At 35.6% G+C, this 19439-nt stretch overlaps 3 protein-coding genes and 1 long non-coding RNA gene across 4 annotated transcripts in view; 3 read left to right on the top strand and 1 right to left on the bottom strand.

Annotated features, from left to right (window-relative positions):
• The window catches only part of LOC149130515 (uncharacterized), a 125438-nt gene extending 123535 nt beyond the window's left edge, over positions 1 to 1903 (top strand). The window contains 2 exon segments of the mRNA XM_089343787.1: positions 731 to 1227; positions 1230 to 1903. Coding sequence (XP_089199913.1) covers positions 731 to 1227; positions 1230 to 1903 — 1171 coding nt within the window.
• The window catches only part of LOC149130513 (uncharacterized), a 193239-nt gene that overhangs the window by 141242 nt on the left and 32558 nt on the right, over positions 1 to 19439 (top strand). The gene's annotated exons all lie outside the window — the stretch shown is intronic.
• Positions 3702 to 6088, top strand: LOC149130520 (uncharacterized). Its single transcript, XM_089343785.1, is given in 1 exon segment — positions 3702 to 6088. A coding segment is annotated over 1 exon segment (2361 nt). The 3' UTR covers positions 6063 to 6088.
• Positions 18328 to 19439, bottom strand: part of LOC149130521 (uncharacterized) — a 42008-nt gene continuing 40896 nt past the window's right edge. The window contains exon 4 of the long non-coding RNA XR_016238708.1: positions 18328 to 18333. This is a non-coding gene — a long non-coding RNA (uncharacterized LOC149130521). The remainder of the gene's footprint in view (positions 18334 to 19439) is intronic.

Consider the following 19439-nt stretch of genomic DNA (forward strand, 5'->3'; position numbering starts at 1 on the left):
CAACAAACCTCTCTCTCTCACTCACACTCTGCCTCTTACAAACACACACATACATAAATGTATACAAACATATTTACAAAGACACACGTGTGTATGCATGCGCGCGCGCGGGGTTCCACAATCGCCATTTATTTCAATTACTCTTGTGAGGATATTCACGTAAATCATTTTTTTCATTTAATCCCCATTTTAATTTTCGTAAAAGTTTCCAAGTACCAATGAGGCTTTTTGGCACATCTTCAATTTTCCCCATTCATGAGAGGCGCCCAGCCATCATTCATCTGAGAGTCCATCTACAGAATGTCCTCTCAAATTTCTATACAGCATATTTTGCCTTTTTTTCTTTAAGTATATAAGCAACAATTTCATTCCTGAGCAACGCCGGGTGCCTCTGCTAGTCATTAAATAAATCTAAACCACACGTGATTATTACTTTGTGATGTTGAGAGCAAATATCATTTCCAGTGAATATAATTATTGCTAATATTTAGACTCCATGTAATTAATGAAACTTATTAATACATCTTAAAATAGATTGTAATAAGTTGTTTAATTCTAATCATTATTATTACAACTGAATGTTGTTTAAATATTGATTAGACAAGATTAATTTGCTGACAGAAATACATAAATGTTTTGTTTGTGATTTTCAAATAATGAAGTAAACATCATCTCCCTGAAACTTTAATATTTTCACAAAGCTAAATGTTTTCCTTATATTTCATTACAGATTCACTATGGAAGACCAAACAAAACCTACCCCTCAGAAAAGGGCTTTAAGGGACTCAACAACAAAAAGGGATGAAGAAGGAGTTCCCGAAGGATATTGTAGTGTTAGTAGTTCAGAGGGAGAATCAGCAGTGAAGGCCATATCTGATGCAAGACTCACCACACATGGAGACAAAGAAAGCAGAAAAGAAACTGAAAAACAAATAGTTGCTAAAATACAGAGGATTCGTCTACAATATGATTGCTGCATGATGTTTATGGAGCATTTAGTTAAGGAGAGGAACTATTTTGAAAGTCTGGGATTAAGTGCCAATTGTATTTTAGAAAAGGTCAAAGAGAGACTTGAAATTTTGCTGAAATATACTAAAGAACAGAATATTTCTATTGAGCAGGATCTCAAATGGTTTCAACAAAGACTCTTTGACATTTATGTCACCAGCAATCCATACAGATGGAAGACCATTCAGACACCAAAAATAACCACAAAATTTCGGCCTCTTTGCCCAATATTGTCATCATAAAAGAGGGAATACTAACATATTCCCACCATTGTATGACAATATGTTGTGTGACAAGAAATGGTGACAGAAATGATGTCCATTGTCCATCTTCTGTCACCAGTTTCACCAGAATCGGTCAAGACATGGTTCTAGCGACTCTCCCCTTCCGAGAAATGATTCTCATTATCAGCCCCACAACTTTCAATATTAAAAAGATACAGTTGGAGTTGTATATGGTGAGTTACTTGGAAGATTCTACACTTATAGGTGTAGAAATGTTTGGTAAGACTGTTTACCAAATTGATTGGGAGGAGAATAGAATTAAGCACCAATTCATTATCAAAGAAGCACCTACAGATATTGCTGTAGGGGTCCACAATATACTTTTAATTACATTTTCCAGTATTAACAGAGTAACCTGTTACAATATGGATGGCCAACAGTTATGGGTGGTAGAGACCCATTCTCTGCACTTCCCAAGTAAAATCTCTCTGTACCAAAGCTATTTCTATGTCCTCCAGGGACAAATTATTTACAGGATTTCAGCTAAAGGTGGTGTGACAAAGAGGGACATTGGCAGGAAATGCCGCTCTATTTCTGTTGGTAAAGATACCATTTTGGTAACAGATTATTTTGGCAAACCACATGCCATTCAAATAAACAAAGACTTTTGACCCAAACTGTCACACAACCACCAGCTACATACCCCCAGTTTGAAAGACTATATTCATATTGAGGATTGCGACAACATTACAAATATTCTACCTATGTCTACATCTTCTATATTTATAATTTACAGAAACAAGAAAGCTAAATTATTCACTGATGATGGGGAAATAATTAACCAAAATAATTTAGTTTTCCTTGAGCTTCCTTCTTTCTCTTGTAGAATAAACACAAACAGATTCTTGGTATTTTATCGTGAAATGAAAGGATTTCAGTATATCACCTGTCCTGAACTAAGAAAAGGCCCTTTAATAAAGGTCCAAACTGATTACATGAAAATATGTCATATTGTATCAAATAACTGTTTAGCTGTGACCACCACTCAAAACAAAAATGAGATCCATATCTTATTGATCAACGAAGATAAAGTTGACATTACAGAAAGAATTTCTTTGGAACATTCTAATGTCACCATTGCTGCAACTCCAATTAATTTTGTAGTCGTAGATGGAAGCAAAAATAAAATGGTATTCTATTCCACATGTGGTGAAGAACTTTTTCAAAAATACCTTCCATTCTATGGCTACCCTCATCACATCTACTCTGATAATGTTTATTTTTATGTCCTCTTCAAGAGACACTCTATTCTGATATGTTATGATATATATGGAGAAATGAAATGGCAGTGGCAACTGCCTTTCTCTGTTCACCCTCACATTGCTGTTTTCCAAGGGACTGTTTATCTACCAGACACTCAACTCAACAGGGTCCTTCTTTACAAGTATCAGGACCGGCCGTCTGGCTGTTGTTTACACCTGAAAAATCCTTATATCAGAAATCTAAATCTACGACTCAAAGAAAAGGAGAATGACAAAAAACTTGTCATTGGCGAAATATGTAATCTGGAGAATGGACAGTTGGTGGTGTCCGACATCAACCATGATTGCTTGTTATACATTTCTAATGAAGGAGACATTGTGTCGAGATTATCTCTGCCGTCTACAGCTACAGATATATGTCGATGGGATTCTAATCAAATAGGTGTCACATTACCCCTACAGAAACAATTAAGGGTCATTGGAAACCTATCAAAGACAGTGAGAAGTGTATCATTAAGGCAGCCTTATGTACGGGTGTGTAAGATGGGTGAATGTGAAATTGTTTGTTATTGTGATAAACCATCACATTTAGATATTTTAGCCATCAATTATTATAATCAAGTTGAAACAATTAAGACAATTAATATCCCTTGTTTTGTGAAATCATTATCAATAGACAAGAAAACAGAAAAGCTATTAATTGTTACTAAGGGAAAAGCATTTCTGTACAATACTAGAATAGGTGGTGGTGGTCATGGCAGTTGTCAGATGGTTCCCAGTGTTTTTATGTCCCAAGTGAAACGTCCCCTCAATCTCTACGGTGGATCAATTGACCAAATGTTTGTGTGTCTTGTAGACAGCAGCCGTATGTTTGCTATAAATGATCATAATTTGTTGGTTAATGATCTCGTTACAAATAATCAACTTAATTATTATATCGACCTGGTAGGTGTATTTTCCAGAAACATTTCTCTCAGTGAAATGTTGTCTTCTTCTTTATATCTACAGGATCTGACAGTTTCTGATAAAGGCAGATGTATTCCTCTCCCTCAACAATTGGGGGACAAAAAACGAGTGAGGATTGAACATTTGGTTATAACTGAAAATAATCTGATTGCAGGATGGAACGAGAAGAATGGAAACATTAAGATATTCACATTGGATGGTCAACTTTTGGATTCAATCAAATGTTTATCAGAATATTAAAATGTGTCGATGGCAGTCAAACACACTGGTCATTACGAATTGGGATTGTTTTCATAATAAGAAATACCAACTGTTGACATTAAAAGTGGAATTTCCATTGTCGTTGGTAATTTACCAAACGAGAAATAAATATGAATGTCTGGCTTCTTTATCAAACAATCAACTGGTTTTTAGTAAAAGGGAAGATGTATGTCATTTCTATTTTGTTGATATTGATGAAATACATTCGAATGTGAAGGAAATAAAACAAATAGACATACCTGAACCATTAATAAGGAGAAATGAATATGGAAATTATGATTACATCCAGGATATTAAAGTTACTGCTGAAGATGTCATCATTGTCTTAAACAGAAGATTCATCATTTTCTTCAACAGTGATAGTCAATATTTGCATTCAGTCAGACATTACATGAAGTGTTATCTTAGTGTCGACAGGATGACAATTGATGACAGTTTTTTGTACATTCAGGGTGGATGGGAGAAATATTTAGGTTCATCTGAATATAAAAACATTTTGTGTTTGACCCAGAATGGGGAATACAAGAGAATATTTTTAAATAGAAGAATCTATAAAGATAAATTAGAATTCTCCAGTATAGACTGTAAAGGACCAAGGTTTGTTGGAAGCCCCGAGAGGAGAATGAATGAATTGTATGTTGAAGGGTTGTTTATGGTGAATCGAGAATGCTTCCTAGTTGCTCGTTTACAAACAGACGAATTTCCTGTTCAAGTAAAAGATTTTGATATTTCTGATGAAGGAAAGACAGTTGTGTGTGAAAAAGCCAATAATGGAAATGTTAAAATATTTGATAGATACGGGGAGCTGCTATGTCACAGAAATGTGGCAAGTTTAGTTGGTGGTGTGTGTTTTACACAAGGAAAACACATAATGGCCACGGTTCCTAAAAGAAAAGAAATATTTCAACTGAATGGAAAAAATTTGCAGAAATCTAAAGCTTGGACAAGTGTTATCCCTTATGGTGTAATATGGAGAAATGTGGGGGGTATTTACTGGTGTCAACATATTGAATTGATTGAATGTCATTGCATAAAGATTGATGGGGACCAAGTGAAGGTTCTGGAATCTGTGTCGTTATTAAATCTTGATTCTGGTCTTTGTTTCCCTTCCATTACATCTGAAACGAACAAGGAAATATTCAGTAATGAATCAATTAATAAATTGAAATACATTGGAGGAGATGGAGATGGAGGAAGAAGAGGTAAATCAGGTGAAATAATTAGTAAAGGTAGATTAAAGGTGAGATGTAGTAATTACATAGCGGAGAATAATAATTCAGGAATTGATGAAATATCAGTGAGGAGACTTCCATATAGAACAGCAATGGTCCCTTTTTCCATTCCTACATTCGAGGAACCTGTTTATTTTGATTTTAGGGACATTAGGGACCGGAACAGAAAACTAATTAAGTTAGATGAGAATGTGAGTGTGTTGATATTTCGAGAAAGTGTCACATTAATCAGAACAACAACAACAACAGTGGACATACTTCAACATGAACAACAAGAAGAAGAACCACTGGACATTTGTCGGTGGACAGATAAATGTTTCATTGTCGCCTTTGGGAAGGAAATGAGGGTCTTCAACAGGGATCTCTGTTGTTTAAAAACCATCAGAACTGAGAAATACTACAAAAGGATTTATAAATACAATGACAATCAACTCGTGTGTGGTGGTCATTATATTAGAGACATGACTCAAGAAGAGAGACACAAGGAATACCAAAGAAGAAGGTACAACAACAAGTATTACTATTATTGCAAAGACAGCGACATCTTTGACTCTTATGATGTGGATGTGGTTGATATCAAAGTTGGGAAATGTAAAGATGAAGTGTGTCGTGGGGAGATGAGGTAAAAGGGAAGATTTGAGGGTGATGAAGGGGTGGTGGATGTGGGAGTCACATCTTTTGGTGATGTTGTTGTTGTGAGGAGGGAGATGGAGAAGGGGGAGTTTGGAAGGCAGAATGTTTGGGATGGTTGGTGTTTTGTGGAATGGTTCAGGAAAAATTCGTTGGTGAGGAGGATAACAATAGAAGACAGGATGTCTTCTTTTCTGGAACATTATATTCCAAGACTTCATTTAACCATAATTGGTGAATGTGTTTATATAACAGATAGAAGAAACAATATTTACGAAATACCTGGACATATTGAAGGGGAAACATCTGAAGATGAGGAAATCCTGATATCTGAAAATAATTCAAAATATTTACTCCTCAGAGGAGATGAAAATGAAGTCTGTGAAGTTCTTGGTTTTGATATTTCAGAAAATTCTTTGATGGTTTTTGGAATTATACCTGGACTTCAATCTTTTGCTTTTTTTTATTATGACAAATAAATATTTCCAGAAATATTAAACTTCAATCTTACTCTTTCTTCTTCTTATTATTATTATTGTAAATGGGTTCACCTGGGAATCGAACCTGGATTGCATACATTGCATTCTACACACTAACAATCAGTGTTATAACATTCCTCAACACACACTCTTTGTGTGTGTAAATACTTTTGAATGTATATGCATAAAGAGGTACTCCAGCATGGCAGCATTCAAATCACTAAAACAAGTAAAAAAAAATGTTTAACAGTTCTGAGATAATTTTGCAGTTTTAAATAAAATGTGTATATATATATATATATATATATATATATATATATATATATATATATATATATACGTATATATATATATACGTATATATATATATACGTATATATATATATATATATATATATATATATATATATATATATATATATATATACGTATATATATATATATATATATATATGTGTGTGTGTGTGTGCGTGTAATGTTTAAATATCCATGTTTGTGTATGTATTATCGATATATATATATATATAGCTGAGTTTGTGAGTGTGTGTGTATGTGTATCCGATTCATACATTTACACAATTCCAAATTTCTTCAATGAAACAATTGGAATTAATATTCTAAATACCATGTTAGGTACGACCGTGCGAACTCATAAAAGGAGATATGGTGACGAATGGAAGAACAGAGGACTCCTTTTATTTAAACGAGTCACACGGTCGAACATACAATATATATCAATGGATGATATAGATGATATGTTATACGACGATAACATAGATGACCCGTAATGAAAGACCACAACCGTATTAGATGAATAACAGAGATATTTATTGTAGTGTTAAAGATGTATGTCTGTGTGAGAGTGTGAATGCGACATATAAGAACATAATCAAAGACAGGCCGTCGTACAAAGAAAAGTGTGTATGTGAGTGATACATGTGTGAGTTATTACAGCAGATAGAAAGAGTCAGTAAATGACACGTGAGCAATTATACCAGTTCGTTAGTACACTATAGGAAAAGTTCTGTATGTGAAAGTGAGGAGAGGCTGAGTGTGGCAGTGCTGATCACTAGTTGTGATGTCGTGGCATCGATGCCGGGCCGTGATTCTTGTTATACAGATGTTCATCGCTGGCTGAGAATTTCTTGTCTGTTTAAGAACTCTTGTCTGTTTATTTACCGTGGTGAAGCTGAGTCACCTAACAGAATCGAAGAGAGAGATGTGCCGCGGAGTTTGGTGTGGTGTACATAGTAAATCGTGTTGACGCTGGTAGCGTAGAGGCTGCTTGGTAGGTGCTCGTAGAATCGTGTTGGTCATGATGATGATGCTGGATAGTAGTAGTAGACTCTTGTTGCTGATGTGGCGACGGCGGAGGTCATCGTGGCTGGACGAAGCTGCTGAAGTGGTTGCTGGCTGCTGCTGCTGTCGTGTGGTACACGGAACAGTTCTCAAAGAGAAACTGGACCGAGACAAATTATTGGGTATGAGTTAAAGCTATTTATAACAAACTATGGGCTCCCGAAGGCTTCAGAATTTTACTCTATCACGTGACCCTATTAGGGGCCGTGATTGGTCAGTTTGCGTTCTGGCGGGAACGGTTCGAAGAAGTTGCCGATTCGAATAATGATCAGTCACGTGATGGACAAGGAATGGGTTCTCTACTACGCTCGCATTTATTTATATTTAAATGAGAAGATTGTATGTAATGGCAATAGTAGTTTTGTATCTAATGACGATAGGTAGTTTCACTACAACCATAACCTAGGTAACTGCGTCATTTTTTCCGTCAAAATCAATCACAGTTACCAATAAAATCCATTAAACTGCGTAAAATAACATTTCCCCGCTCTAATAAAACCTAAATTTCCTCTTTCTACGAACTTTACAAATCCTTTCAACTCCTACTTCTCTTATGAACGTTTACGAACGATAACTCCTACTTTCTCTTATGCATACAAAGTCATAGATTAAACTTTGCTTTTAGTTACGCTGTATGTAAACAAACAAGTTTGTTTTTCGAAGCGCTGAAATGTATGGTAGTACAAGTAGGAAGATAGATTTTATTCAACGCATAGATACTGAACAGTATACATATAAGGGATAAAATCCTTTTTTCTTTTTAAAAGCATCTATTACACTATTTTCCTTTTGTTTCTTAACTCCCGTAAGGCGTCTCAGAACATTCACGCTTTAGTTTGACCGACAGGATAACACATTGAAAAATCACTGAACTTCATTACAAATGTGGGTAATTTTTCAGATTAACACTAGCACGATTTTCACTAGGGTGTTAGGGTTACGGTTAGGGGGTAGTCTTCAAGTTTAGGGATAAAAAAAAAAGTAAATAAAAATCAAGTGAAGTAACTGAACGTCTTACTGTCTTACCAGTATTATCCGTAATACTGTGTTTATAAATAAATCACACACGTGATTTGATTGAAGTTAACTGAGAGATCGAAAATGCCTCGTGGAAGACCGGAATATTTTTATTTACTTTTTTAAAACTCTCTAAACTTGAAGATTACCTTATTTTCATCTTATCTACACGAATTTCTATGGCGGAATTCAACCCCAAAAGAAAAAAACATTCGTTTATTTTTTGGCTGCAATTTCTGACGTTTATAATGTTGAGTAGGTTAATTTCTAGAACTGCATGCTGACCCTTGAATAAATATCTAATATCTGTTGAATTTCATTATCATTTCTATCGACAAAGTTCTCTCCTTCTGTCTCATGCTGTTTTAGAAAAAAAACCCGTGTGTAAAAAAAAAACAAAAAAACACGTGTGTGATTTATTTATAAACAGCTAAAAGAAAACACATTTCAGAGTAGTACGGACAATACTGGTAAGTCGTTCAGTTATTTCCCTTGAATATTTTTTCTTTTCTTTTTTTAACTCCCTAAACTTGAAGATTACCGGGTTAGGGTAAGTGTTACGGTTACAGTTTTAGGGTCAGGGTTAGGGTTTAAGGTTATGGTTTAGGGTTAGTGTTAGGGTTAAGTAATCATGCGGATGTTAATCCGCAAAATTACCGAAATGTGAAAACTACCGACCCTGCCATCTATTATAACTTTTGTTGTCCTGTTTAGTATATACATAGATTATGTCTGCAAAGAAGAGAGCTTGCTGGGGAAAGAAAGCAACCGGTTTAAAAAGACAGCAACAGACTGCAGCAATTCACCACATTTCAGAAGCTACTTTGAACATAATGCAAAATGGTGCATCAACATCTTCTGCCCAATCTGTTAGAATTCTGGCAAAAATGTGTAGCAACAGATCACCAACAATTGCTTCATCAGAAATTGCCGTCCTAGCTCCTGCGAAAAGGGATTACCCTGCTATGTATAATCAGGGCAGCGCAAAAAGTTGTTTTGCAAATATCATTTGTATAGCCAATTACACGGATGAAACTTACGTACGATTAATAATGTTACGCAAAACAGCCTTCAAACTTGCCCTTTTAATTTCATCGTCGTTTGAATTACGAACATATTTACATCATAAGTGTGGGCGTAATAAGTCACAGCCGGACAACGTCGGGTTATACTGCTAGTACACATATATATATGTATGTATGTATAAGTATGTCTGGTGGCAAACCAGTGACTTTCATATCATTGATGTTCCATTGAAAAGCAGACGACCGAAAGCAACAACAGAAACATCAGCAGCAGCAGACGAGAACCGCCACCACCACCACCTCCACCGCTGACTGCCACCACCACCACCGCCGCTGACTCCCACCTCCACCACCGCTGCATCCACCATCATCACCATCAGCGTTGTGTGTGCGTGTGTGCAGTCTGCATCTGACAGATTTTAACGTTTAATAATAAGATTGTTGTTGTTGTTGCAGTCACCTTTCAACTGCACACACGCACAAACCTTACCTTTCCTCCTCGCAGGGTTGTTGTTGTTGTTGTTGCTGTTGGGGTTCATACAAAATAGAAGGACACTTTAAGAAGCATTTATTAAAAGCTTTCCCATAGCTGGTCATTTTCCATGCTAGAAATAGAAACCAAGTCACTTCAAATTCACTTCATATTTCATATAAAAATTGAAAGACAGTTAAGAAGCATTTAGAAGTGAAATTTGCCTCTATAAGGTCTCATTTCATGCTAGAAACAGCCACCAAAACCTTCACATTTTTGTTTTATCACAAATAAAAATCGAAGGATAATTTACAAAGCTTCCATGTCAAATATTCTCCTATAGATGGCCTAACATTATGCTAGAAATAATAGTCAAATACTCTGAAATGTGTATCTTTTTCATAAAAAAAGTGAAGGACACTTTCAGAAGCAACTCTAAAAATATCGTCCTGGGGCAGTTTAAGCGTAATATATTATAAAAGTATGCATCTATGAGTTTTATGTGTTTAAAAAACATAGCAAAGACGTGTGTGTACATGTGGGTATATATCAATATATATGTGTATAAATGTTCGTTTATGATGTATATTGCTTCTTCCCTAAGAACTGGCAGAAAAATGGATATTTTTCATGGAATTTCCTACAAATATGCTTCAGATGGTGTAGATTCCGATTAATATGGGGATTTATTGGAAAAACCTTTTTTTTTCTTTCATAACAAAAGGCAAATTTTGTGAATTTTCTAAAACTGCTTTTCCCACCCAGGGACAAACGGTTTTCACAATGAATTCCGATTTCATCGGAATCTAAACCATCTGAAGCATATTTGTAGAAAATTTCATTGAAAAATATTTAATTTTGTGAAAGTTGTGAGGAAGCAAATTCGCCATAACTACAGATATATACCCCCATCGACTTTGTTTCCTCATAACTTGCGGGAAAATGGATATTTTTTAATGAAACTTTCAACGAATAATCGCTTAGATCGTGTAGATTGAGTATTTGTAAAGGATTTATTGGAAAAACATTTTCTGAAGGGTTGCGGAAAGGAGTTTCACAAGATTCACACCACCCCGACATTTTGACCCCTCATAAATTTCAGGAAAATGGATATTTTTGAATGAAATTTCATAGAAATAACTTTCAAATGGTATAGATTATGATTACAAAGAAATTTGTTGGTAAAATATACCATGTTTTGTAAGGCAGCAAGGAAAAAGTGTGTAATTTAAGGGAGATTTGGCTGTTGTTTCTAGCACACCACCCTCCTTGTCTTCTTTTTTTCTCAAATAATCTTTTGATGTTTTTTTTCCAATATTTTCCCTCAGAAACACATTTATGTTATAAAAAATAAAAAGGATATTTTTAAAATGTATGATTATTTTTAGCCCCACTTCCTGGCCCCGATTCTTATAATTCTAAAATATTGGAGAGCCTGAGAAGATTATTGCCGGGATTTATCCAAAATGATTTAAATAAGAGTTTATGTAAAAGAGGATTTCTTTTGAGAGCATCATTTTCTCTTAGAAAATGGTTTTCTTTTCTTTCTTAGACACACATACACGCCCTCGCTTGGTTGGGATGCGAATAAAAATCTAAATTACCATTTTTTTGGTGTGTCTTAGCTTATTATATCTCAGCAATGGACCACGCGTGTGTTACTTTGGCATCATTATTCCAGAAAATGTGTTTCTGGGTGAGAAAAATATTGAAAAGCATCAATAAATTTGAGAGTGAGAGAGAAACGAGGAGGGAGGTCTTGGGATGTGCTAGAAATAACAGTCACACCTCCCTCAAATCACACATTTTCCTCTGAAATTATTAACAATTTTTGGTAAATTTTGGTAAGGAAACCCACAAGATTTTCTCTAAGAAAAAGAAATCCGAGTTTGTCTTTGTTTCTTAGTGAAAATCATGGGGTTTCCTTACTAAAATTTACATCATTTATTTTTAAACTAAAATGTTTCTCTCACGGGTTTCAAGTGCGTCGAACAAAAAAAAAAAGGGTCGAAATCGGTCCGGACTGGGATGGGGAAGAATTTTAGAAAATCATAAATTTTGGAAATTTTAATCTATTTTTCGTGAAAAGATGCCTCCCTTCATTCCAAAGAATCTACACCAGTGGTTCTCAACGGGGGTCCATATAAGATTTGTAGGGGTCCATATAAGATTTGTAGGGGTCCATGTAACAAAAATAGCAAATAGGGACCCACAATAGTATTTTAAGGACCCCTAAAAACATTTTGTTTTAGATGTATTGCAAAGAATGGCTAGGTTTCATTTTCTAACATTTCACATTGTTCAAGGGATTTTGGAAGAAGTTTCTTTTAAACTAGTTTTAAACATTGTATGGCAACAGGGGTTCACCTGAGTAAAATAGTAATTAAAGGGGTCCATAGATAAAGAAATGGTTGAGAACCCCTGATTTGAAAGTTATTTCTATAAAATTTCATTAAAAATAGCCATTTTCATGAAAGTTATGAAGGGGGAAAATGTTGTGGAAGTTTCATTAAAAAGTATCCATTTTCTTGTCGGGGGGGGGGGGGGTACATCTGTAGTTATGCCCCAAAGTCAGTGGGGCTCAATTCTGTTGTTATGCCGAAATATTTCTAAAAGAGGATGTATATAAAGTTGTGTAGAAATGTATGTGTATATATATGTTTATGTATAAATTATACATGTATATGATTAAGTTTAAAAAAGAAATATCACAAGATATTAGAATATTTAATGTATTGGATAATTTCCGACTCTATTCTATAGGATTGCCGATACATTATAGAGACGTAAATATATAACACAAAATTATATACACAGGAAAGCAGATTATTATATATGCATACATATTTATGTATACACTCAGATATATATATACCTGCAGACGTATACATACAATTATACATTCTTATACAAAGCTTTCTTGCACACATATAAACATTCAGGGCGATCTTTTGATACTAGCCCGAAAACTGTCAAGCGATTGATTCGGCATTTTCCGTAAGGGAAGAGGGAAAGAAGGGAAGAGGGAAAGGACGCGAAAGAGATAGAGAGCGCGATTTCTTTGCTCTGTTAAGCAGCAAACAGCAGAGAAAAAGAAAAAAAGCAAACATAAACACCCCCTCTCTCTCTCTCTCTCTCTCTCTCTCTCTCTCTCTCTCTCTCTCTCTCTCTCTCTCTCTCTATCTATCTATCTTTTTCTCCCTCCCTTAAAAACACATGTCAGTTATATATATATATATATATATATATATATATATATATATATATATATATATATATATATATGTATATATATATATATGTATATATAAAAACAAATAGTAAATGAGTATATGCATATATACGTACAGGTATGTGCATACCGACATCCACCTGTATGTATAGGTGCATATCTGGGTACAGGACATTGCAAACAAACGTAGACGAGAACACACGAGCCACATAGAGAACATTCTCCTTCATCAGCCACCCACGTTTTAACACCGGCGTTTCGACGAGCTTGGGCAGGACGCATCGCTAAAACGGCTCGTCCCATGGATCGCAGATTAAATTTGTATACGCAAATTAAATCTCGCCATGGAGGAATGTAGTGGCGGACAAAAAATAAGACAGGAAAACAAACAGAAAAGGCTTTACGGCCAGACGAGAAAAATTATGTGTGTAAGAACGCGATGAGGCAAGGACCCGAGAGGGACAAAGTGGTGCGTGCGTTGCTTGGCGAAAGCCAAGGAAGGAAAGGATTATTGACCGGAAGCATGTGACCATGCCGGTGTAAAGGGAAGAGAGAGAAACAGAGGGAGGAAGTAGAAGAATAGGTGAGCAACGAGAGGAAAAGAGAAAGAGAGGAAAAACGAGGGGGAAAAAGAGATACGTAGTAGTAACAGAGGAAGAACGAGAGGGGTAAAGCGAGATACGTAGTAGTACAGAGGAAGAACGAGGGGGGGGAGGAAAGAGAAAGAGATAGAGTAGCGTCGGAGGATATGAGTTACGAAAACTACTTACATTTGGAAGATGCTGCGTTCAATCATGTAAAAACAAATAGTAAATGAGTATATGCATATATACGTACAGGTATGTGCATACCGACATCCACCTGTATGTATAGGTGCATATCTGGGTACAGGACATTGCAAACAAACGTAGACGAGAACACACGAGCCACATAGAGAACATTCTCCTTCATCAGCCACCCACGTTTTAACACCGGCGTTTCGACGAGCTTGGGCAGGACGCATCGCTAAAACGGCTCGTCCCATGGATCGCAGATATATATATATACATATACATATATATATATATATATATATATATATATATATATATATATATATATATATATATATATATCTTCTAGATGTATGTATGTATATATATAGAGAGAGGGAGAGAGGTAATGATATAGATAAAGCTTGGTGTGTATATATGTATGTATGTATATATATATGTGTGTGTGTATGTACATATATAGTTTAACGTTTTTTTGTGATGCCCTGTATGTATACATATAGATGTAGGTATGTACATATATATATGGATATACGCATATATAGAAAGAGATAGAAATAGAAAAAGATAGATAGATAGAGAGAGAGAGAGTGTGTGTTTATGTTTGCATTTTTTCATTTTCCCTGCTGTTTGCATCCCTTCTTTCGCTCTTCCCTTAGAGAAAATGCCGAATTGATGTAAACAAACGCACGTGCACTCTTGACATGTCAGGTACTGGTATCAAAGGTACGCCTATATATATATATATATATATATACATACATATATATATATATATATATATATATATATATATATATATATATATATATATATATATATATATATATATATATTACATACAAAAATAAGAGGAATGACCAGCAAAAGTGGACTCCTATATGCTAGAAATAGATGCTGAATCATCTAACCACAAAGAATATGTTCTCAGTAAAAATTTAGCGACACAACAGACTGTAAAAGGGCAAGACAAATGAAAAAATACTAAATAATAAAAAAAAAGACGATTAACCTACGTACCATGGTTTCACCTGTTAATATTTACATAAGTAATTATCTGCAGGATCATCAGCGTAGTCTGTCAATTTATAAAATATAATTTCCAGAACTAGACACAGGACGTCCACCCGACATATATATGCATATATGTGTATGTGTGTGTATGCGCGTGCGTGTGTGATTTTCTTTCTCTCCCTCTCTCTTTCTCTATCTTTATCTACAACAACACCCCCCCCACTCCGTATAAGTGTCTGGGGTTTGCTTGTTCATGGAAGTGCTATGTACAACAAGGGTGAATCGTTTGAGCGTTTAAGCCTCCCAGTCTACCACAGAACCCTCAAGACACAAACCCACATAGTACAGTTATAGAATGAGACATCCGTCCTATTTGTGCAGATGTGTAAATGTGTGGCCCTTCTACTCAGTTTTTAGAAATAAATATAAATATTTTCCCTTCTCTACCTCTGCCTAGTCATAGATTTGAATGCAAATCCAGCAGAAACAAACTCCCAGAATTATAACACGCGTTTTATACATGCATCCATACACGTGCAGACATAAGTACACAGGTCATATACAAAACATGTGGGTAAGGCAAAAGCCCCCTAGGACGAAATCCCTACGGAAAAAAGCCCAATAGTCAAAGTGTGAAAGTGGACAAAAGCCCCATAGTTAGAGCGTGAAAGTGGACAAAAGCCCCACGGTTATATGTTTCCATTATTTTTCAGTTTTAATCACCTCTTTCGGATCTAGTTTAAAACGGGGGCACCAGTATTTTCTTAACGAAACACCAACGAAACACTTTGAAACTTGGGACACTGGTAGAATGTGTCATATAAAGCATCTTTTACTCTTAGTCTTCTTAACAAAAAAAAAAGGAATTCGCAAGTTATTCCATGTTAAAGTTGTCGTATTTCTGTAATTTCAACCAATCACTGACGTCTATTCAGCTGAATAGAGTTACTGCTGGGCGGTCATAAAAATGTTATTCCCTGTGACATATTTCATCCGGTTTAATCGTAATTTATACACATATATTGTTTATATAATAAATTACGCTGTGCGTATCTATGTGTGTAACAATTTTAGAGTTCGGATTCTAGAGTTAGGGTTAGGGTTAACAGTCTCGTTAGGGTTAGGGGATTAATACGATATACACCGTTACAGCGCTAACTGTTTTCAACTCAATAAACGTCAGTGATTAGTAGAAATTATCCAAATAAGACAATTTTTTACATGAAATAAATTCGAATACAAAAATATTTTTCTGTTCTATAACACAAAGTAGATAAGTATACGAAGTTTGAAAGTCTTTCGGTACCAAAGACACTACATAAAACATAAATGAAAACTGGTGCCCCCGTTTTAAACTAGATCCCCTTTTTCTTGTTTCAGTCATTAGACTGCGGCCATGCTTGGGCATCGCCTTGAAGGAATTTTTGTTGAATGTATTGACCCCAGAATTTTTTTCCCCGTTTTACTTTTACAGTTATTAGACTGCGGCCATGCTGGGGCACCACCTTGAAGAATTTTTAGTTAAATGTAACAACTCCAGAATTGTTTTAAATGATTTTCAACCAGCGCATGAAGTTAAGCCTAGAAGGTGTCTCCACATGCTAGAAACAACAGCCAAATCTCTTGAATTTTTTTTTATAAATCCTTCGGTCTTTTTTATTTTCCAAAAATCATTTTAATTGTTTCAGTCGTTACACTGTGGCCATGCTGGGGCACCAGCTTGAAGAATTTTTGGTCGCAGAAAAATCACCATCTTAAAATATACTTTGAAAGTCTTTTTTTCGCTCAGCACTTTCGGATTAATGAGAATAAGTTGACCTTTTGAACATTTTAAGGCCGTTGAAGGTCTAGCAGAAGGCTAGTCATTCAAAAGTACTTCTTATCGTTTCCCTAAATATGGAAATGTGTGTTTCTCCATAAAAATGACAAATTCTGGTTTTCGTGAAGAAAAAACATGTCAGAGACATGTGTAATATTTACTTTCATTCTATCTGTGTATATATAGTCATTCAAACTTACTTCTCATCGCATTTCTTGAAGTAAATGCTTTCCCTTTTGCTAGAATTCAGACAATATGTACATTGAATAGTAGACGGTCTCATGTTCTGTTATTTCTTACAACCGCGATTTCCGTTTTTGTTTACGTGAAATTATAAAAAAGAAAATTGTTAGATTTTGTTGTTATTTCTAGCATGTGGAAGGACCTTCTAGGCTTAACTTTAATGTGCTGTTTGAAACTCACCTAAAAAAGATTCTGGGGTCGATAAATTCGACTAGAAATTCTTTAAGGTGGTGCCCCAGCATGGCCGCAGTCCAGTAACTGAATCGAGTAAAAAGATTTTTAGAAAATATAACAACAAAACAAAGAATCACCATAAAATAATATTCCCAGAGGTGGGGCGGTTAATTTAAGAGATTTGGCTGTTATTTCTAGCATGCAGAGAGACCGTCTAGCCTTAATTTCCGGTGCTGGTTGAAAATCATCTAAAAAAAAAGGGTATCCAAGAAAATTCTGGGGTCGATGCAAGCGACTAAAAATACCTTAAGGTGGCGCCCCAGTATGGCCGCAGTCTAATGACTGCAACAAGTAAAAAGTCAAACAAAAATTAATTATGTTACAGAAGTGGTTTTGATCAAGCTTCAAAAATATTCTGTGCCCCAGCATGGCCGGTCGCTGTCTAGTAACTGCAAAGAGTAAAATAAAAATAAAAAGAAATTCTCCGGTCGAAACATTCAACCAAAGTTTCTAAAAACGACAAAAAACCAAAAAATATAACCGTGGGGCTTTTGTCTGAGGGTTTTTTTTCCTCTCTGTCCACAAAACATGTGGACGTCTTTCTGCTTGTGGTCATATATGTATGTATCTATGATGTATGTATAACAAGGTAGAATGAGGAGAACATTTTAGGCTTCTATTCTAGGACTCAACCAAGTAGAAATACACACATCAGTTTATATTATATATCCGTACTTGTTTCACTCATTGGTCTGCGGTCATCCGGGGACGCTACATTGAAGGGCTTTATAAATGTAATTTAACTGCTATTTTTAGCGTACTTTATGTATGTTTGTCTCACCGTCTTCATTTCCAGCCTTTATTTAATTACGTTTATGAAATGCCAATTAAAAGTCATATACAAACAAGTATTGAAATTTAAGATGCAATCCTGACCTTGTAGAAATAGTAGCTTAATCTGCCTCAAATTACTGTAATCTGTCTGTCTGTCATTTTCCATCTCTTTCGCCTCATGAACACATTTAATGGTCCATTGCTGGGATTTAAGCTCAAATTTTGAACTGTCCATAATTTAAAATGTGATTTCAAAAAAAAGAATATTAAATCTTCTTCTTGAGCTTTTATAACCAAATCTTTTTAAATCTGGAAGAATTAAGAAACAGAATTTTTATAGTCGTATGAATTCTTGTGTGAAGGAGGCAAATTAGCGAAAATCTTGGGAATAATCCAAAGAAACAAAAAGTTACAAGGGGTTATATGGGGGTGCTTAAAGCAGAATTTCGTCAGAGAGAAAATATGTATGAATGTTTAATGGACAATAGACCTGCTGTAAGAAATAGCAGCCAAATCTGAATCGCAGGTCTCTCTCTCTCTTTCTCTATTTATCTATCTAGCTAGCTGTCTGTCTGTCTGTCTGCCTATTCTAGTTTTTCTTCTCAGCATTTTGGATGAGAAACCTTCCTTGGAATCTTCATCTCGATTGACATTCGGTCGCAGGGTACCTACGGAGACTTCTGCTTTCTACCATACACATATGTAATTATTCTTTGTCTATTTGCAGAAGGCCTGAAAATATAACCGAGGTAGCTAATCGATCACTTGATTGGTATTTAATTTATCCACCCTGCAACAATGGAAGGCAAAATCGACTTGGGCAGAAATTGAGCTCACTATCTCAACACCGACGACATTCTATTAAGCACTTTCTCATGTGTGAGAACGATTCTGCCACCTCCACTGGCTCCTCTGTCTGTCAGTCAGTCAATCCATCCGTCCATCCAATCACACACCCACCTACCCACACACAACACTCGTTCTGCTGGCATCCAGTCGCATTTCCCCCCAATATAGAGTACTGCATAGCAATTCTGGCCCTCTCCTCATCATGCTCGACTACTTAACCACTCTTTCTGATTATGGATCTATCGAAAGAAGACCCGATCCAATGGGATTCAATTGGATCTTCCTGCTCTCATGGACATAACGAACCACAACAAATATCATGAATGAGGAACATTCTTCCACAGTCTAATCTGTGTCTCCCTGATGATGGGATACTCAGCCTATAGAGTCTTCACTCAATACCGCAATCCAATAGCTGGGATGTCCCAGAAATAGCTGCCAGAGACCATCGTTACAAGTGTTGTATTATTTCACCATTTGTTATGTACCTAAATTTTGGGACTAAGTAAAACGAAATCAAATGCTTTAGTCTTGCCTTGACTAATTGTTTGCCTTTCCTCTCTCGT

The sequence above is a fragment of the Octopus bimaculoides genome, chromosome 28 (assembly GCF_046866305.1).
Source record: "Octopus bimaculoides isolate indiv1 chromosome 28, ASM4686630v1, whole genome shotgun sequence".
Lineage (NCBI taxonomy): Eukaryota > Metazoa > Mollusca > Cephalopoda > Octopoda > Octopodidae > Octopus > Octopus bimaculoides.